The 22,444-nt window shown below is 39.0% G+C and overlaps 1 protein-coding gene across 1 annotated transcript in view; it reads right to left on the bottom strand.

The window, feature by feature from the left end:
- The window catches only part of baiap2l1b (BAR/IMD domain containing adaptor protein 2 like 1b), a 28,394-nt gene extending 20,116 nt beyond the window's left edge, over positions 1-8,278 (bottom strand). The window contains exons 1-3 of the mRNA XM_062438040.1: positions 8,200-8,278; positions 5,563-5,638; positions 5,173-5,259 (exon numbers count right to left, since the gene is read on the bottom strand). Of these exons, the coding sequence (XP_062294024.1) occupies positions 5,173-5,259; positions 5,563-5,638; positions 8,200-8,250 (214 nt within the window). The 5' untranslated portion in view covers positions 8,251-8,278. The remainder of the gene's footprint in view (positions 1-5,172; positions 5,260-5,562; positions 5,639-8,199) is intronic.
- Positions 8,279-22,444: the final 14,166 nt, after the last annotated feature.

The following is a 22,444-nucleotide window of genomic DNA, read 5'->3' as shown; positions in this document are numbered from 1 at the left end:
ACAGCTGTTCAACAGGCTGTCAGTCTGACGTATTACTATGAGCTGTGCATTCATCAGTATGTAAACAGCCCCTCCCCACTCTGTTTTTCAATACCTTGCCTGCCCCACCTCACCCTGTGGCAAGACTGGCTCTTTCACCCAGCGCAATTCAAACAGCTTTGTTAGATAAAAGCCATCAGATCTTCTAGGAAAGGGCAAAAGGAAATAAAATGAGGGTGGGGGCAGGGCAAGGCAAAGGCTAGGATGAGAGAGATGAAGAGTGTGTTTCAGTGCTGGATATGGCAAGAGACAGACATATGGGAGAGAGAGAATGAGGAATTGAGAGGGGGGGAAAGGAGTAGGTGTCACATGATGGCAGAGGGTAAGAAGGGTCCAGCACATTACTCAGAAAGACAAGGCTTAAAAGTAAACACCCACTAAAAAGACCTGCGCAGGACTGAATGCCTTACACATCTGACCTTAAAGTCCTCTTTTATCTCACAGAAATAACAAAGTAATCTTAAAAACGTCAGCAGGTGTGGTGCATAGCCAAATACCTGTCAAGCTTGTTTGTCTGTAGGGCACAAAAAGTATCATAAATATAACTGGACCTGACTAATAAAATCAATGCAAATGTGATGCCATTACATTTTACTGATTTGTACACAAATGTCTTGGCTACAGTGACATCACAGTCTTATTTCCAGAGTTTCACCCTCATTTGTTTATTGTTGTCACACTCCGTACAATGCGTTGCCGGGCAACAGGTGTGCTCAGTTGAGCTAGTTGTGAGGGCAAAAGTGTGTCATGATGTGGATGTTACACCAGAAGCAATCCACCGCCATTAGCAAACAAAACCAAACCTAGGTAGATAAACCCACACAATGCAGACAAGCTGCCTTCAGCGCTGTTTATCCAGGCAGTAAATGAGTCTGGAGTCGTGGCTAGACACACTAAGCAATGCGGAGCAGTTTTGCATTCACTAGAATAGAATAACCGTTACCTAAACACAAAAAGCGGCATATGGCAGCAAACCAGCAAAGTATTTTTTTTTCAGTAATGGAGCCATACACAAATATGAAACTTCAAAGATGTTTATGATCACACATTTAGTTTAAAATACATCAATATGTCAAAACACCTACACTAACAACAGGCTTGTTTAGGGCTTTGTAGTTCATGTCACAGTGTCAGTATATCCTATTTGAACAACACAGCCAAGAGATGTAAATCAGATCTCCTTTTCCTCTGCTGAGGTGTAAATTATGCAAGCAAACATGTCATGTTCTCCTACGCCATCCTATAGAATAGCAAGTGCGACAGATAAAGGGAAAAATGCCATTGTTCTTTATTTTCTTTCATAATCGATGGTGTACAGATTGGTATGCACAACTGTATGTCTGTATGAAAGGAGACTCAGCCTCATCATTTTACTGAATTATAGGAACAATGATCACTTAATTGCAATTTATTGAACATAAAAAGGTGTAATCAAGCTCCATTCTTGAGACATGAGCTCTGTGGCTATTGTGAAGCACAGATAAAAATGAAGAAATAAAGTGTAACACTGTAGGAGGACATGATATGTGAGTGAAATAGATAGCACTGAATGTTTTCAAAATATAGAAAAGGGAAAAAAAAACCTCCCTCCCTTTGAGCTGATTTTTGAAAACAACATTTTGCTGGTAGCATGCAAAGCGGCCCACAGTTTTTCCTCTGTTTTTGACTGTGGGCAATATAATCCTGGCATTGGCGAGAGCCACCTGCAAACATGCTTGGATTATGTAAAGTGGGCCCGATGCCATTTGAACAGGCCAGGATGCATCAAAGGACAGTGTATGTGTGTTGTTTTTGTGTATGTGAATGTGTGTTCGTGTCTATGGAGCGTCTGCAAAGCCCTTTCTGCTGTAAAAGGACAAAAGTTGATGAGATTAAATTCCCTGCGTACAACAAAAGGCTGCACGGTCATAGTGTCTTTCAGGCTCATAACAGCTGTGGGGTCTTTGTCAAAAACCTTTGAGGAAACCAACATTATATTTTGGTCCTTTAGATCTTGATTCTTGTTCCTTGTCTTACAAGAGGAGGAAACAAGTCAGATACCCAGGCACTTGAATGAAAGAACTGCTGACATTTGAACTCTGGCAGAGGAGGAGGTGGAGGAGGAGGAGGAGACTAAAGGAATCAAAGGAAGACGGTAGAAGGATGAAGTGTACCGGTCCTCCAATGCCTCTCAAGGGTATCTTGTTTCTGGTTGGCTATGTGTTGCTGGAGCTCAGGTTTCTGAGAGGGCAGCTTCACTATGTCCACGAGTAGGTTCAGAAGCAGGACAACTTTCTGTTCTTTGAAGACATTTTTCTTCATTATCATTCTTAAAGTAAAGTCTGACAGCATTGAGTGTCAAGACATCCTGCTTGATTATATGTATTGCATAATGTAGTTGCAGTGCATTTGAGTTTACTGGCCTAGATCATTAGATAAGATGAGACTGTTTGTGGTGTGTATTTAATCACCTCCTGCTCCACATAATCTCCCATAATGACTAAACTGCTCTGTCATGAGACCACGGTGCCTCTCTCTCTTTTTCTCTGTCTGTCTCGGTCATACTGGGATTAGTAGATAGTGGAGTGTGTCCAGAGGTCAGGGGTGACTCAGCCTGGACATGACTTCACCCTATAAATATCATGTATCTTTTTTTTTTTTTTTAAAGAAGGGGAAATGTTCTGGTTATTTAAAAAAACAAAAATAGTACAATTTATAGCACAGCACTTCATAGTTTATTGTTTTATTAATTACTTAGATGGACTTTGATAATAGTCAGCAATTTGTTTGCACCCCTCCCCTCGTTTCCTCTTCACTTCCTATAACAGGAAGCATATTCCAAGCTGTACTGACCACAAAAGGACCTGGATTACTGTAAACTGCTCTTATTACGATCGTCTTACAGCACAAACCAACATCTTTTGATGCATGCGGATATAAAATCCAGGAGAAAAACTGATCTGCTTCCTTGAAGTGATTTGGGTACTTTCCAAAGGTGATATCCAACAGTGTTGAGCCTTTTCATAACTTTTCAAACAATGCACTACATCATGGTGTGTCCGTCTGTTTGTCCAAGCCTGATAGAGGAATTGGCTCAACTGTACACTCAGGGAGTATTTTATAACCTCCAGATGGCAAATTACCAATGCCATGTTATTATATTTACTCACTCTGGACAATATGGAAAATTCACAACCTGTGCCCAACATTAAAGTGATAAACCATCCAAAACAGTATTGAACCCCGATCAACAACCTGTAAATTTATACATAGCTGTTAAAGTAGCAAAACTTCTCAAACTGCTTATAAACATATAAACTTACCACCATATGAGTTGACGCTGACCGCAGCTACAGTTCTTTATTAAAGAGTAAACACACTTTTTACAAACACTTTACAAGTTTGCACAGTGAATGTTACATTATTTGGGGTGGAGTAACACTTTAAGTGTGCCATGAGACTGACACCAGTAAATGAATAATACTGAATTTAATTAGCAGTTTTTTAGCTGTTAATTGGCAGGGGAGTTGAGAGACATACAGTGGTTAAATCAAAGTGTGCCACTAGTGGCAATGAGTTAAGGTGCCATATATCTTTGGACTGCAAATTAGCTTGTGGGAACTGAAGCCTGGGGAGTTAGCTAAAAACAAACAAAGGACCAAACAAACCCTGCAGTGTATCTCTAAGCTTATCACATATAATGTAGTACTTCCATCACAGGCATCACACTAGCAGCAATTAAAGTGTAGCAGCTGCTGTGGTCATGCTACAGCTCTCCTGGTTTGTATATCTCAGTGATAAAGGAGAACATTAGACAGAATACAATTTAACTTCATTTGTTTGCTTTCTTCCTACAAAAACAATTTGCTCAAAATTAGAGCCATGGCCATGTCTGCACCTGGGAGTGGTAGGAGGTCTTGTCATATTTTGTAGATTATATTTAAGGTTTTGCATGGATTGTCTTCTTGATGTATACAGACTTTTGAATCTTTATGAGGATGGCTTCAAGGTGAGCAAGCTTTGGCCATCAGGGCTTACGGAAATGGACTTATGACCGTGGCTATTTATGTTATCTTGCTTTATCTCGGTTTGTTACTCTTTGGCTCCTTGATCTTTAGCTTAAAGACCCCCTCCACTCAAAAATATGCTTTTCTTCTTGTTCCTACAGTTGGATGTTTGAGCTTCACTGTGCAGAATGATGCATGTGCAGAGTTTGTTTTCACATTCATCTGGTAAAAGTGGAAAATCGAAATTTAAGACGTCGGCTTGCGAGCATGATTTGTGACATCACAAATAGTTTAGAAGACAATCCCGGACAATTCTGGTCCACTATGCAACACAAGTGTGATGTGGAAACTTGGGTCCTTCAATGCATAAACACTGAGAATGAACTTGGGAATGAAGTCAACCAGGAGACATCTTGTGTCCAGCACCTAAACTTCTGAGATGAAATATTTGCATATTGTAGTGGTGATACTATTATTGTTCCAATGCCCATTGTTATTTAGTACAGTATGTCAGTCACGTATAGATATTTACAGATAATTGACTGTAAAATTGTTACCATCGTCCACAGTAAAGGAAGATAAATATTATATTCCCTGTCCCAAGTTATCCTTCCTCCTACATAGACATCTAAATATCCCTTGTTGGTTTAAGCTAACAATATTTATAGATTTTGAAATTTTTCATCAGGGAAGAAGAGTAGATGCCATTTTAATGATTTAATGTGGAAAAGCCACATCAGCCACAAATTATTATTCAAAGCATAGTATTTTTATGTCTTAATAATGTCTGGAGGGGATCTACAAATAAATATACCATCTGTCAGTTGTATTTTCATTGATTGTGAAGCACTGCTTGAAAAAAAACCCACAACTATCATTAATGTCGCATTTAGAACAGCATTCATATAAATGGCAACTTATGAGAAACAGTTAATGTCCGTTGTACAGTATATATTATTCAACCAGTACAGGTAAATTGCATACATGAACTTTAAAGAGGCAACTCTGGAAACCGATAATGAATGCTTCTGACATCCAAAAGAGATAAACAACTATTTGGGAGAGGGAGGACCTAGTTCAACATTCAGCAGATTTTCCTAGTTTATCCCAGCAGAGAGCCAGAGGAGAGGGCAACATGGAAACTTACCTAATTCTCTGGAGACAGGAGACACTGCAGCATTCTCCCCAATCTTAGACATTGCATCAAAATACAACTTTCCCGCCAGGGTCATTGCTGGGAAAATGATAAAATGATAATTAATGTTTATCAAAATAGTGTGGGAGAAATATAGGTTCCCTACGGTGTGTGGAGGACTGTTGAACAATGACCTACAGCAAATATTCTCTAAAACAGTGCTCAAATCTGTGCTCTCAAATCCTTTTTTCCCCCCTTTTTTAATGTAAATGAGCAAGAAGATGAGCTCAGTGGTGAAGACCTTTACCCTCCCAGCCAATCTTTAACTTTTTTGTTACGAGCATGCATCTCTCTAAACTCTAAGTTACTGTGAATGTTTATTAAGAGAGTCAAAATGCTCACCAGCCACTGATTTCTCATAGTTCTTGCCGAGGTTGACCAGGTTCCTCAGTCCTGGGTTGAACTGTTCCATCACATTCTGGGTGGGTGGAGATGAAAGTAGAGAGACTTGGTTATTTTGTCATTTGAGGTTTTAATGATCTGAGTGACATCACATAAGGTAAATAAGGTATATATAATATAGGAATATGGTAAATCTTGCTGACTATTCATTAACAGGAGCTTTGACCTATGACCCCTTAGGCACAAATTCACCTTGCCAGCTGTCTTGATTTGCATAACAAAAGGATGTCATAGAAAGACGCTAGGGTCCGACTGATACTGGAGTTTTGGGACAGATGCCAATACTGATGTAACTGTAACTGTAACTTCCAAAATGTATATATTGGCTGAAATTCTTATATATGCAGAATATATACATAGATGTGCATTTATTGCAATGATCCCCCTTGTGAAAAAGCTATGTAATGGAGGCATGATATATTTCACAGTGTAACAATAAACGTTATTGTATGAAATGACAGTACACTGAACTTAACTGGGAATTTAATAGTTATAAGTAACTATAAATAACGCATAGAACAATGAATATATTAAACTTGAACTAAGAAAAAATTATCAAATATATGTAAAAAGATGCCTATTTAACTTAAAAACATATCGGTGCATATCGAACAACATACACGCTAATAGGCGATAATATCAGCTGACTGATATATCGATTGGGCTTTAAAAGACTCAAAATAGTTTAATGTGGTAACACGCGAAAAGAAACAGACATTTTAAAGATACGATTGTGGATTTTAAGATGGACAAATCCAACTGGACTGCAGGTTGCAGTTCAATAAAACTCCCTGTTCAGTGCCACAGAGTGGAACTATCATTTATAATCATGTCTGAGACTGAACACTTATCTCTGTAATTTAAGAAGTTATTGAGCTATTCATTCTCTTGCATGCAGTGACTATCATAGTTGTGACGAGTATCTCAGAGGATAAGGACTTAGCTTAGGTGCACACCCAAGCTCAGAATGCAAGAAAAGATAAAACGTCAGTAATCCACCTTAAGTTGCATGACAAACAACATTTCAAGAGCCTTGTAATGATCATCCATTCCTGATTCAGGCCCCTGTCAATAAATGACATTCAGCCTACAGATACTGTCACTCTGATGACAGCATACATAAGAAATAACACCTTGCATCTTGTAACTGATAAGGTTTATTATTATGAATAAGCTATATTCATTTGATTCAGAGCCCATTTGTAGCTGTCTTTCTCTTGATGCTAATAACACTTCACAGTTTTATAATTCCTGGCATATGTAGAACTTGCCATACTATTGTACATCAGAATTAATAAAAGATGTTAAAACTGTGAACTCATTCCCCTTACAAACATCCTCAGGCACCACAGACAATAAAACACTGCCCTTATTTGCTGCACTGTTCATGCAAACACACAGTATTCTGGGAACCACAGGCTACTGTTGATTATAGCAGCAGAGGTGATGGCTGCCGAGGAGCTTGCTGTATAATCTTACCACACAACACACACAGCCAGCTAAATTATTAAACCTGGAGTCTTTTTTCGTGCATTTCATCACACCAAGGAGCTGTGGGGGCTGTCCCGAGAGGAGGCCGATGGATAAAAAGCTATTCAAAGAGGCTAAATGCTATCAAGAGGGTGAGAAAAAGCAACTCAGTCTCCTTTTCTCTCTCTCTCTCTCTCTCCATTCTCTTTATTCACACTCAATCTTCGCTATGCCACCTGTTGAGTGAAGCATGCCGACCTGGCTAACACAGTGTGATAGGTTACATCTCTTGGCTTTATTTAAGTGTATTTTTTTCTTCTTTTAACCCAAATGAAATAACTGCACTCAATGTGAAGCAATTACTTATTACAAATGTTTTGGAGGACAGCCATTCACTTTCAAAAGCACCCACTTACTGTATATTTACAGAAAAAAAAAACATGGCACAGATGCCAAAGTAAACCACCAAGCAGTTCAGATGATGCTGATCAAATAAGCCCCACCCTGGGCCTCCCTATTTCCTTATAACCTGTGATCCAAATGTATTAAAAGCCATTTTAGATTCTCAGAAAGAACAAACTGTTGATCAACTTATTTCCACACTGTTGACTTGACATTTTACTGATGCACAGGCATAGACGTATATAGAAAGAAGGTATTGTAGGTGGTTCTGCCCACAAGCACAAGACCCTCCTTGCCTATTATGAAAAATAACTTCTTTGCAGAAAGGTGCCTGTGTTGACACCAAATTACATTCTCATGATAATATGTATTCTCCTACTTTTAATCAGCCTTAAAGGAAGGTAAATTGAATACAGGTGCGTTTGCCCTCCACTCCATCTTTGTCTGTCTTATAGTGAATAAATACAGCTACAACACACACACACACACACACACACACACACACACACACACACACACACACACACACACACACACACACACACACCTTAATGAGTTTTAATTAAAAGCACCTGAGCCGGGGAAGTTGAACTACAACAGGCTGTTAAATAGTGGACACATGGATTTGTGCCTCAACCTGTATTTTCCCCTTTCTGGTGGGCGCACCTGTTGTGTTCACAGACTCCTAACACACCAGTAACCCACCTTGTATGTACTTTCAGTGAGCTTGTTCACCTCCTCCGCGCCCCGCGACATGTTTAAGTTAGATCCCTCGCGACGTCCGACAAAGAAGAAAAAAACAATAACAACAACGGGAAACGAAAAAACTCTCCAACAGCCAGAGGGGGAAAAGTGACCCAAACCTACGGACACATTGAATTCCTCATAGCCCGCAGGAGACGCAACACGAACACCTACCAACTAAAATGATCAAACTGAGATAAAGAGAAAGAGATGAATAAAAGAAAAATGAGCCCAGTGGAGGAAGGTTCAGCTGTCTGCTGCTGCGCTCTGAGTGTGAGCTCCTAAAAAGCTGAGCTGTCAAACTTGTTGTAGGTGGTTAGTTCACAAGAGGGGAGGAGGCCTGTGGAGGTAGTGAGATAAGAAAAGGTGGTAAGGTGTCAAGTAAACCGGATTTGAAATAATTAACTTCTTTTTCCGGTCGGCTATTTCAAATTAAACCTCCTTCTTGGATTTATTAAACCGCTTGTCACGTGACCACAGTGGGTTGTAACCTTTTAAAGAGGTCTTATGACAACTCCTGCTGGCCATCTTAATGTATCCATCCATCCATCAATTTTCTGCCGCTTATTTGGGGTTGAGTCAGGCACCCTTCCCCTTGGCAACGTCCTGGAGGTCCTTCTGGAGAACCCCAAAGCGTTCCCAGACCAAGAGAGATATGTAATCCCTCCAGTGTGTCCTGGGTCTGGCCTGGGCTCTCCTACCAGTTTGATGTGCCCAGAACACTTCCAGAGGGAGGTATAACATTCAACAAAATGCATAAATTAGTTGACATATTGTCATTTGTTTTAGCCCCAAAGCAACAAATTGAAACTTTTACAAATAATTTCCCCACCACCACCATTAAAGCTGGAGTGCATGGCTTTTGTCTCCCCCTTCTGGAATTGAGAGTAATTACAAAAACACTGTTGTCGCGTGCTTATGTCACAGACTCCATAGCCTACTTCAACATTGTGGCTTTAAAATGGCAGATAAATTGTTGTGAGCATCACACAACCCCCACGAAATGGATTGTTTCACTATCAGAATTTGAAATCAGTCCAGTCTGATAACATTTAGAAAGTCTAGAAGACCGGCACAATTGAATTATTTTTATCCCCATTCAAGTTAGTAGAAAGCTAACCAGAAGTTAGCAGGCTTGACTGGCAGATGTCTTTAGTAGTCATCTAGCTAGTGCAGGAATGTCAAACCAGATTAACAGAACAGATTAAAAACTCAGTATACTGTGAAATGTGACATTTATCAGGTGGTTATTAATCAGCATTGTGTGAACTTGAAAAAAAATTCAAACTACAAATGTAAGCATTAAAACCTCTTAAATAAGACACCCTCCAACTATTTACTGCTTGTGTAATTATTTCTTTCAGTCACCTCTGTATGTCCATACATATCTGTAGGTGTCACCTTTGCAGCAGGATTTACATGTTTTCTCTCCATTTAAGATTTAATTCCTGGCTCTGGTAAAAAACATAGACTGTATATAAGAAAGGTAAATACTGACCACTCGTTTTACGCTTTTATCTTGAAGGCCGTGTTTCAGTATTTTTCAGGGTGTTTTTCAGTAACTTGACAACCGCTGCAGGCAGGTACTGAAGGTGGACAATAGACTAAATACTGGAGACTGGCGCTCCCTGGAGGCAACTAATCCATCGCACAATGAAAACACTCATCCCACCCTCTGAACTCACTTTTAAAAGTGTTGTTGTATTGAGGTAAAGTTCAGAGCAGTAAAAAACAAAAATGCAAGATATTTGGAAAAGTGTGACTTTCAGTTATACCTGAGTGTTTGTTTAATACGAGCAGTAATTATATTTCTCTCTACTCGATATTTTCCTTTTATCAGTTCATTCTTTCCTTGTTTTCTCTCTATCTTTTAAATCATCCTTAATAAAAGTGTGTTAATTTAAAATTGCTTTCAACATTACAGGCAACGACTATCTTAAAACTGAAGGCTGCATAACCTTATTTCAATAAAATAACCCAACTTCTGATAAACTGGTATATGTTCACAATCAGTGACCTGTTGCTCATTTTCATCTATTAAAAACTCACATAAATGCTTTGGGTACATTTCCATCTTTATTTCCAACAAATAGCATATAAACCAATTGTTGTATTTCTGGCATTGAAAGTGACAAGTGCCCATTTATCCTCCTTTAAGTGGCACATCACTTATTTGAGTAAGTTTCATGATTTACCACTAGATGTCCCTCATGGTCAGTTGGTTTTCTCCAAGACTGAGAGAAGCTTCATAAACTCATAACACAAAATCAACATGTACATGAACACATGTATTTTGAGGTTGTTGTTTTTGGATTTTTTTACTCTTTTACATTTAATGAAAAGTTGACATAAAATAACCTCAGATATTGGTCCCAGACATACTGTCATGTGAGGACATCTTGCCAACAAAGTCAAAAAAAAAAAGCAATGGCAAATATCAGGAGTATCAGATGTGAGAGCAAATATGTGGAGCCTTTGCTTTGTAAATGTCATTTGATGTTAAAACTCTGGATAACTCCCTGCAGCCATTGGGATCTACAAAAGGATTTGAATGTGAAATGACATTGTGCCCTCAGGCTTTAAACACATGCCAGTGCGTTCAGCCCTCAAAATGCTGTACGGTGACACATACAACGTAATTAGTCTCCAAAGCCACTTAACAAGTGGTATTCTATTTTCTCTCTCTTGCTGTTATCTCCTGCATCATGACTGTCCTGACAGCCTCCCACTGAGTTATCTTCCTCTAGGCACTAATCAATACTAGAGGAATATCATGCTAAATAAAGCAACATGCAGGTTAATTAAAACCAATCACATTTCCGCCTTTAGAAATGTGATTACAAGCTCTGACTAACTTATGTGTGCTCAGGTACAATTGTGGGGTAATAATACAGTATGTTTCTAATGTACTTATATATTTAAGGCACTTTACATGCGAAGCTCACTATATATCAAAGACGAGACAACAAAAGATTTTTCTATGCTGTGGACAATGAGACAACAACTGAATGAAGCTTAAATGATACTTAAAGATTGTGGGACTCAATATTAGATCACTTTTATTTTCAGTTCTGTTTCAAAGTTGATCTGTCCATCCATGGAAATCCATTTTGAAAACTGTAAAGCTGTTGAAAGAAGGCATATAAGACATATAAGATATAGATTTAATAACACCCTTGCCTGTTATCATTATCCCTTTTACTTCATCAGTGATCATATAAAGGAGTCAACCAATCATAAATCCTGTCAACATGTCAACCACTATGAAGAAATTGATATTATTAGCACCAGCTGGGGGCAAGAAAGGGTAAAGGAGAAAAAATAGATATGTTGAAACACTGTAAAGTATGTTACTTCACCTTTGAGTAACACAGCATATGTAGAACGGTACAGTCTTGTCATGCTGTGTTATAACTCAACAAATAAATAATAACATTTCTGTTGCAATACTCAGACAGACATTGCATCTGCATGAAACTACAGTTCCCTGAGTTCTGCATGTGCTGTGCTCTCATGTAAGCTATTTGTGACCTCTCATTCATTGTGTCTGTTGTGTGTGTCCTCTCAAGGACAGCTCCCTGTCCATTGTGACAGATTTGCAAAGTGTACCAAAGCATTGAATAGACACCATCCTTATGCTGCGCAAGCAAGGCCACCTCCTTTTCAGACATGACATATTTTGCCGGCAGGGCTTCACAGAAGCAATGGGTAGACAATGGAGACGGCTTAAGAATTTGCTTTTCACCCTTGAAAACGGTACATGAATTTGCTGTTCAAAATCTAATCAGCAGTAGCTATGTGAAAGAATATTCTGAGAATGTATTTAATTTAACTAACCTTCATTTTCAGAAGCACTTTATTTCAAGTCAAATTTTGATTGATGTCATTCACTCTGTTGACAAAAATGGTGCAATTATGGAATAAAACCAAGAAAGATAAAGAAAACTTCTCATTAAACTCATCTTTGGCCAACACCCGAGCATGTAAGAGGACCGTTTTTTTCCTGACTGGGCTGCAATACTGGAGCTCATTAATTTCACCAAGCAAGATCATAAATCTAGCCTTAATCTGTTGGGCAAACTGAAGACCTAAAGCCAGACAGCTATTTCTTGTAAACAACACTGTTTTGAAGTAACAGCCTGACCGGGAAGTTAAAAATACACAACAGTCTCCTGGTGTGCAAAGCGGTGGTTCATAGAACAACTTCATCAGCAGTGAGACAGATAGTGAATGTCATGGTGAATTTAGCAGAAAAGAATATATATCAAAGAGCTTAAATGACACAGTTGCCACAAAATATCCATTACATAAGCAGTCTTCTTCAGCATTACAGCCTCTATGGCACAGAACATGAGTAAACAGCATGAGCTGAGCTTTGACAGTCTCATTGTGATGGATACAGAAGCTGGGTTATCAGCTTCTGCGTTGCTCTGCACAAACATTTTCCAAGATGAGGCAGACATATGCCTCAGTCTAAAATAAAACTTGAATAGATGACGTGCTGAAGCCTGAAGGAGGCTTGTAGTACTTGAGAGAAAAACTTCATATGTGAAAACAGAATTTTAAATGAGTAGTTTAAGGGTCAAAATGCTTCTACTCTGAATCCATGCTTCATATTTAAAGAGCTGCAGAAAAAATGTCCATTTTGTGATACCTCATGGGTCGAAGCAAACTTCTGAACTAATTGTTATGCTAAAGTGGGAAGAACAAAGGTCTGGTTTTGTATTCTTATGAAGAGAAACCTGCTGCATCACTATCAAGCAGTGCTGAATCGCTGAGTCATCTGTTCAGGTATTCTTATACTGAGAAAGCAGAGGCTGATTTGATTTACAGCATGCTTATAAAGACCGCATAAGTAAGAGGGGGCGAGTCACATTCCATACTTTATACCCTTTTATTTTCCACTCCTGCCCAGTTACACACATTTGATAAGTAATCATTCTCAGTACCAGAAGCTTTAAGTCTTCATTGAACTTGTAAATGGGTGAAATAAATCAAGAAAATATGTAATACGACCAGAGTGTTGGAGGTGAAAATGCCTCTGAAATGTATTACACATCATCGAATCATGCAGCCCTGGGCCAGCTCAAACACACAAGTAAACAGGTCCGGAAACCCAAGGGTACACAGCGTCAGCACAGTGTTTGCTCCTGATGATATTGTGGTCAGCAGTGTGTGAAAATTTAATAACAGAGTAGATGTTGTGTGTCACGTCTCACTGGATCAGCCGTGTCAAGGAAAACTGTGGTCCCCCACCATGTATGAGCTCTCCCTGCGTCACTGACACCACAAAAACATGAAAAACAGTTAACAGAGCAGCCGTGATCCATGTATTAACAATAACTAGTCTTTTTTACCCAGCAGCTGACTGGTTTTATACACTCTCGTTAAAAGTCACTGAAAATTTGAACTGGTGATCCATGATTTTTACTGTAGCTAGAAATCTCTGTAAAAGTCATGGATGAAATACACCGAATAGTGACAAAGAATAAAGCCCGACTTGACAGCAAACAGACCATGTAGCCAAGAACAATACAGTCCCCTATGTGTGAGGGGGGAAATGATCTTGACCTTCTGTTGTAACAACCTTCTTGGTCTTATCAGTGCAATTTTGAAAATGCCACAGATCACAGATGAACTTCTTCCCCTCCCAAAGAAACAAGAGATGAAAAGGACCCACATGTGATGCTCTGCACAGCTGCCTGGAGCCCTGTGCTGGGTGCAGATCCACATTTTTAGTTGCACACAGTTTACTATTTTGAAACACACCTCGTTGCCTGGTGGCAGCACGCATTAACATGAACATTGATCCCATAATCATTGTGTTCATGCAGAACTCGGTGTGGAACCAAGACACTTTTCATCACACACCAAACATTTCAAAGCTGAGAACACTCGTAATGCGGCACTGAGACATCTCGCCCACGAATCTTGTCGGAATGAGACAAGAGCTGTCATTTTTAACAACAAAGCTCTGTGCTCAGGGACCTTGTTTCAAGGAGTTTGAAAGCACCTCACACACACACACACACACACACACACGCAAACACACGCATATGCACTAATTGCTGTCTCTGTCATCACAATGTCTTCCCTAAATACTCAAGGTTTGTTTCTGGGTTAATTACACCTTCCTAATCCCTTTGAATCTACAGCGCGCTTCAAATCGGTTTTATGACAGACAAGAGAAGCTTTGCAATGTTTAGGTAATATTACCAGCCTGCCATTAGATGTGTTGCGCTTTCCCTTCTGCAAATACAGCACATACTGCAGGATATAGATAGCGAAATGAAATGAACAGCTCATGCTTGTGTTTAACATTTATGTGTGACTATGAGTCAGTTTCCGCAGCACACGATTCTTTTATTTATTTAAGTAGAAATAAGTTAGCCATGTGTGTCGCTGGGGTATAACCTGTGCTGCTCCCACTGCATGAGAAACCTAAGGGGCCACGATTGTTCAGCAGCAGCATCCTACAGAGACAGAATACAGAATCAGGAAGGGAACAATTGTGCATTGTGTTCACATAAGGTAAAGGATGTTTAAAGGCATATTTGTGGATGTGACTGTGTGTTTTTACCTGCTTAAACATGGATAACTAATCCTTGAGTGGGTACACATTCACACAAGCTTTCACCTGGATGGAAACTTTCCTCAAAGGATACTGGTTAGCATTGTGTAAGGCAGTGGACATAATGCATTTTCCTCCAACCATGTGCCTATAGTCTTTAAATCCCATGAGAGCTTATATGAAAGATGGAACTGAGACGTGATTGTTTGTTCATTTGCGCAATTATTAATTTCAGAGTTATATTCGACTTTCATTCCAGCTGTGTCAGAGCAGTTTCATTCATAAACCACATGTCCATATTCATATCCAGCTGGAAGACATCCGGAGCTGAAAATGCTATTAGTGAGGAAAAGGATGGCTTTAGTTGTCCCTACCCTTGTGAGATATGACTTGTAGTTGAAGCCAGCTATCAATTATGCAAAATGTATTGCCATTGATGTGAACAACCTTGAAACTCTTGTAAGGTTTGGAACAATGAGTCAGTCTAAACTCATGTTGCGATCAATCATGGCCACTGTAACTCAGGTGAACGATGGGCTCCTTGGCACAAACCAAGCATGCTTAATAGAACCTGGTACTAAATCTCCTCCGACTGTGAATATCAATAGTGTTTTATTGTCATCCATACAGAATATGTAACTGCCTATTATTTAATCACGTCATCTGCTATTCATGATCAAGAACTGAACTGTGTCACATCTGTAATTTTTCTCCTTTGATTCTGTATATTGCCTCATGCACTTGTTTTATGTGTCTCATTTTGCAATGCATGCTTGTGTGCAGAAAACTCTCATTAGCTGTACATCTGTGTGTGGCTCAAAGTTTAGTTTGAACAATTACAGAGTCCCTGCATGTCTGAAAGCCCCCAGAGTTACAAACATTTTTTCACAAAAAAATCACTGACTAATCTTCTCCATCCAGTCACTAACAAGGTACACTGTTTTTAAAAAGCATTTCTGTATACACATCTCTATAATAAGCTGCCCACACTTCCTCTGTTAAGTACACATGAAGACCTTGTACATCTGCTCCAGCATTCTCCAAGACACGTGGCATCATATGGGTGGAACATATGGGTAACGTGACGATGCTGACCTTGGATGAAAGACTGTTGATCACGGGTACAGCGCTCTTATTGTATCATAACGTTTCCTCTCACACTACTCTCAGACATACAGATGCTTATTTTTCATGCTCTCAGTTACTCTGTTCATCCTGTGCTTGCTCTGTCCTTAATTGTCAAAAGCCCAGACAGGGAGCTGAAACGGTTGTTTTTTTCCCTGACCAACCACTGAAATATGCTCAGCCATGTTCTCCCATATGTCTTGTGAAATTGTCGCCTCTTGTCTGTCTTTTGTTTAAAGAATAAAGTAATACATTTCATAATCATTTGTTGCTTGATCCAAAGCAGGATGGGCTTATTTTCAGCCACTGGGAACAGGAAGTTCACATTCATAAATAGTAAGTCACACAGGCTCTATAAATAGAGACTGCATGGATTTATGTCCACAAAAAAAAAAAAAAAAAAAAAGGTTTTATGTCCCCAGATCCCTTTCCTGATGAAAATCACATGATCTGCTGATGTCAGTACAGAGTAGGGCTTAATCACACCAGCAAGTGTGTGTGCGTACATGCTCTGTGAGCTGGTTGAAGGGAGGATGGGTTCACCTCTTGGGTAGAAAAAGTTGGCTTGTGGCAATTTCGTTAGCAGCAGTGGAATGATCTAGATAATACACTTATCCACAGCCCCTCTGGGGTAAGGCGAGCCACCGACATCTGATTAGATTCCACAAAGATAAAAGGATCATGAAGAATCACATGTCTAGTTTATTACTGGATGACTTTGGGAGTCTATCCCATGAATCAACATCAGATAATAAAGTGATGACTAGCTGTATTTAATCTTCAGTCAAGAAGCACAGATTTGTTTATGGTACTCATATTTTTTTATCTCAAGTGACTGAACTGGAAATGAGGTGATTTTTATTTTCATAGCTCAAGTCAAATAACATCTTGTTTTGTTTTTTCTCCACCACAACAAGTTAGAAGTTGCTGTAGTTGCTATTTATATATTTTTCAGTGCAGTTTTCTTTTTAGGTTGACAAATTTAAAAATAGCTCCATGTACTTTACAACTCCATTTCAATTATTTTTATGACCACAATACAGACACATAAAATGGGTATACACTGTGTGATTTTGTATTTCTTGTCAATCTTTGTTTGTGGCTCCAAAACGGTGGTCCTGTGTCACACTGTGAGAGAAATTCAAAGATGGCCATCATCACAGTCTCACAACCAAAGATAGCCTGAGACAAAATTCTCACAGTATCAGATATTTAGGATAACCATTTCACAATGTGACTGCTGCTATGACCTACATCTACTAACAGGAATGTCACTGATATCATGACTGTGCCAAGAAGGATGTAGCATGGAGCTACGATTCATGCTTAGCTTCTTTGTTTGCCACAATAGCAGCACAGATAGACACACACTGATGACACGTTCTTTTATGTTCACTTGCATCACAGCCCACGATTCAGTAGGTGTGAGCATTGTACAGTCTACATACATCAAACCGCATATTGCACAGTGGCTTGCAATAAACTTACAAGATTGCTGAAATCTCACAGTCTGTAGGTGTCATAAAAGCTTCAAGTATTAAATTGTAAATCCTGTTACAGGCAAGTAAGGTGAGACTGACACATTTTGCCATTTTACGGTCAACGCTATTTGTTGCAGAGGAACACAGATGTTTTGGAAAAAATGATAGAGCACCTTCAGTAAGTTTTGTAGCTGCAGAGCTTTACTGCCTGTACAAGACAGAGAGATGAGTGTTAAATTTGCAGTCCACACAGGTGCCTGAAATCATGATTCAAAGAGACTAAGCAAGAGATTTAAACTCTCGTCTTTGCGGGCAGAAAATGATATATTACAGCCTATCTTACAGATTTATTATTGAAGTTTCATCTTCAGAAATCCTAGATATTGTTACAAATGTAAATGGTATCTGAGGGAATTCGTTATATCCTCAGCCCCTGATGAAATAGAGAACAAAGTGTGACATTAGACAAGCACTTTATATCCTGACAGTCATTCTGTGGAGCTTTGTAATCTGAGCATGAAGAAATGTCAGTTGTTTTTGTTTTTTTACCACGCTTGAAAATACAGTCTATTACTTTACAGAATAAAGATGAATGAATATCTTCATCTATCATCCGCAGACTCTTTGATCTTCAGAGAGGTGGCGTTACAAACTGTCATACAGCAGCTGTTTCCTCTCCAGTGCTGATTAATTTGTTCATCCCTCCCTCACGTCATCTCTTCCTCCACTTCTTTTTGTTCTCATTCCTCCAAAAACAACATTTAGGTTCCTTGGCCTACTGAGCATGAATAAGTAAAACGGTGTGAAAAGGTAGAGCAAAAATGTTTAACCTCCTTTAAATGAGTGAATAATACTAATTGGGGTCAATAATAATAAACACTGTATTTTTTAAGAAGGCAACATATTGTGTTGAGTAACCAGAGATGAAAAAGTGTGGGTACTTCTGTGCCTAATTTAAAAATGGCTGCCAGACAGAACCAAAGATGGGAACAGAATATAACGTTTTTGATGCATAATTTTACAGAGGCAGTGATACAGGCTGAAGGGGGTTTTTGGGTCTCACTAATAGTCTGTGACATCCAAGAAAACACAGTTTTCAAATGCCTTGGAGAGCCTCATCTTCTGCACAGGCTTTTCTTCCATCAGGCTTTAATTACCGAGCCAAAGGACTTTTAGTTTCAATTCTGAAACTTGTTTTTCTCACAGTCTTTACAGCGCTCCTTCTTTGGGGCTCCACAGGGACTTGTCCGCATGAGAGGGTGCTAGGAGCAGAATGGCACTTTAATTCTACCCCTTCCCCACACCCACCTCCTCCACCCCCCTCGCAGATCTAGCAATCAAATACATTCGGTGTGATTTGATTTTAATTATAGGATTTTCACACACTTCAACACAACCTTGGGCAAAGCGAGATGATCTTGCACACTGAGAGAAGAGTGTATAGAAAGGTTTAATAAACTAAACGCCAAATGATTATTCATTGACACTCTCTCCTGTATTGTGAGGATACGGATAAATGGACAAGTGAGCAACAACACATGAATTGGTAATTTGTTTTTAGTGATGTACTGTTATCATTACATGTGGAGCAGCTGCTGAGATCATTTCTTCACTAACCCTCCAGGATTTTACTGGTTAGAAATCTCCCTTTCAAACTCTGCCGCAGTGGGAAGGAAAACTCAATAACTGGAACAAATCTACTCTTCAGACCCAATACACCAACAAAGTGTTGCTTTCTGTTACACACACACACACACACACACACACACACACACACACACACACACACACACACACACACACACACACACACACACACACACACACACACACACACACACACACACACACACACACACACACAGTTTCTCCTGTAGCAAAGATGATGCTTTTCAGCTCAATTCCCCTATCAGTTGGATTTCATTAGTGCTGTGAAACACCTTCAGCAAGATCATTTGTCTTATACTCAATATTCAGCAAACCTGAGGGAGAATAGTTGAAATTATTATTATTATTATTATTATTACTATTATTATTGTTATTGTTGTGCAACTACTACATTAAAATAACAGCTTCAAAATCATTTTGATGGGATAATGACTTGTAATAGGGAGAATGGTGTTTCTTTAATTTCCTCTCTGTGCCCTGAACGCTTGTCCTGCACTATTTAACTTGGGCTGTGCAGGTACGATCAGCAGCGACAGATAGTAGTTAGCTGGATGTAACTCCGTTTCTTGCTGCTTCACATTGAACGTTTTCCATTGACAAAATAATGGAGAGCTTTGATTGAAAGAACTTAAAGGAAATTAAATGTGTAATTACTCAGCTTTGTAAGCAGTGATATTCTTCAATAAAAACAAGTTGACGCACCACAAATTGGAGATATTTGGAGCTATCCCATTGAGAGTAGGGTACAACCAGAAACACAGAAACAGAAAGTTAGATGTTTGATGAAGAGCTGCAGATGACACACTCTTATTGTATTTTCTGTAAACAGCACATGAAATTGCCCTGTAGGTTGTGACCTTAGATTGGCTCCAGCTGCCCTGTGACCCTCTAGAGGATGAGTGGTAAAGAAAAAGGATGGATGGATGGCTGTTGTGACATCCTTTGCTGTACTTCTGGCTGATCTTATTTTCGTCAAGATCTGAACAGCAGCTGTGTGCTAAAACTTAGCAGCTGGCCTTCCTCTGACTGGCTTACATTATGATCCACATCATCTTCAAACACTGCAGAAAATACAGTCTGATGGTTGCTAGCATATGTCTTAGTTCTGTTGCTCATATAGTTACATATTGGTGAGATAACAAGTGACTGTAAAGCACTGGATAGCTCATCAGGCAAATGTACTCATAGAAATGTTTTCATCAGCAGTAACAATATAGCTCCAATACAGCTGAAAGTAATCAGGAAACAGTAAAAAAGGGCAGTTATCTAAAAATGCAAACAGGAAAGTACAAACATCTGTAAGTGTCTTCTAAATCCACTTGTGGCAGAGGCCCCTGTTGCTGCCCCTCAGCAGATGTTACATAGTCTTGCTTTAAAACAGAAGATATTACTGCATGTGACAGCATCAATGTGAGCATAAGCCCTGACACAAATTTGTTGTCACTCATTATAGGCAGACACACACCTTCCTCATTCTCCAACACAAATGATGGAGGTTGAATTGGTTTGGGAATCAAACACAGGCATTGTGTGCAGTTTGACAACAACTTAGCAGTGGAAACCTCGAGAGTGGTCTGCTTGTAGCAAAAATGAAAATCTGAAATTCCTCTGACTTAAGATTTGATCTGATTCTTCTTACATTCTTACAACACTGAAAGGAATGGAGCACTGAGGAATCCCACATTACCCATAGTCATTATTTATGTAGTAGTCTTTTTTTCCTTCAAACTTCAGAAAAGAATCTACAATGCTTGTTTTACACAAACTAATATATTTATCATTTATTTATCTGCAAGTTGGAATGTATTCTTTAATAATTAATGTGTACTTAACATAAGGATGTGCAGTGAATGTTACAGTAGCAGTGCAATGAAAAAGAGAGATACACAAATAATGTTAAAAACTCCACAGACACACGTACACATATTTCATATTGTTTGATGCCTCAAATTGTTGTTATATTAAAATAAAGGGACCCCCTGGTGTATCACCACCAACACACTGGCAGTAGCATCAACACACAGCATTGAGTAAAATGAAGAGAAGGCTCACAGTGTCCTACATTGTAGCAGCTCCCATAATCCGCATGGGCAAATTTTTTCATTTCCACCTGGAAGCCTGCCAAATCCAGAGGATTTCTCAACTGTTGACAATATTCCCCTGCCCAGATGAGAGGATGTATCCTTCTATGGATATTATGACTAGTGCCATAAATTATATAGCTACGAACTGGGCAAACATCTGAATCTCTGTTATGTGATCAAAAAGGACAAAATAACGAGCTTTGTTGATCTGCTTCAAAGATTAAAGTAGGTTTCCTTACTAAGAAAAATAAATGAAGAGTGGTGCACAACCTTGGTGGGGTTACACTCTCCTCTGACTTCATCACTAATGCAGTGAATGATTTTAATAAAATATTCATACAGCTGTTCAGTTATTCTGTCACATTATTGAGTCGCGGCTTTAATTGTCACACCTCTGAAACTTGCTCACTCTTTTATTGGGTGCAAAAGGACATTCAACCACTTGGCAGAAAGGTGCAAAACTTAAATGGGCACTTCATATGAAGGTGAAAACAAAGATAGCAAACAAATGTCTCGTTTTCTTGTGTTCGTTGTTGTCTGCACTACTAGTGTGCTGTTTGTGGTTTAAAAAGCTGAAAAAAGGTTTGAATTGTCCACAAGCAAAAGCACATATGGTTGTCACAAAGGCCATTCACAATTAAAAACAAATTAATTTTTTTTAAATAATACTGCTTTTTTTCTCTCCATAATGTGTTGCTAATGAACAAAAATCATGAGCAGAAAAAGCAGGAAAGATACACTTTCTACAGGAAAGAAACTTTTACATTGAAGCATTGTTAACAAAGACACTCAAAAGAGGAACAATCACAACATGTTGGTGACATATTCAACAAGTCCTAATAATGTTGAGTGTGCACCCTCATTTTATCAACATTCTGCGCTGTCCAGTAACCTACTGCATCATATCTTCTTCTTTTTTTACGTGGATACCAAGCTTTTTAATGGCTTTTATTTTGTGTCTAAAGAGGAGAGCAGAAACTCTGGAAGTGATACCAAAGTTAAGTCTTTGTTGCCTCTTTTACATTGCTTCATCGAAAACAAACAGGATTGAACAAATGTTCACCACAACATTAAGGACTAACATAAATTAAGCTGCAAAAAGCATAATTTTTTATCCACTAAGCAGTGCCTTTGATCCTTAAATCCCCTGTTGATTTACTGTTTAATTTTTAAAAATAAATAAAGCATATCAATGGATCAAAACTTGTCTTCTTGTTCACTGACATTGCAGAAATCATAATGTCTGCTCTCATACGACACCCCTTCAAATCACTAGA

Source organism: Scomber scombrus, chromosome 18 (genome assembly GCF_963691925.1).
Source record: "Scomber scombrus chromosome 18, fScoSco1.1, whole genome shotgun sequence".
Taxonomy (NCBI): Eukaryota; Metazoa; Chordata; class Actinopteri; order Scombriformes; family Scombridae; genus Scomber; species Scomber scombrus.
The sequence above is the reverse complement of the archived record's forward strand: the minus strand, read 5'-3'. Positions and strand labels throughout refer to the sequence as shown.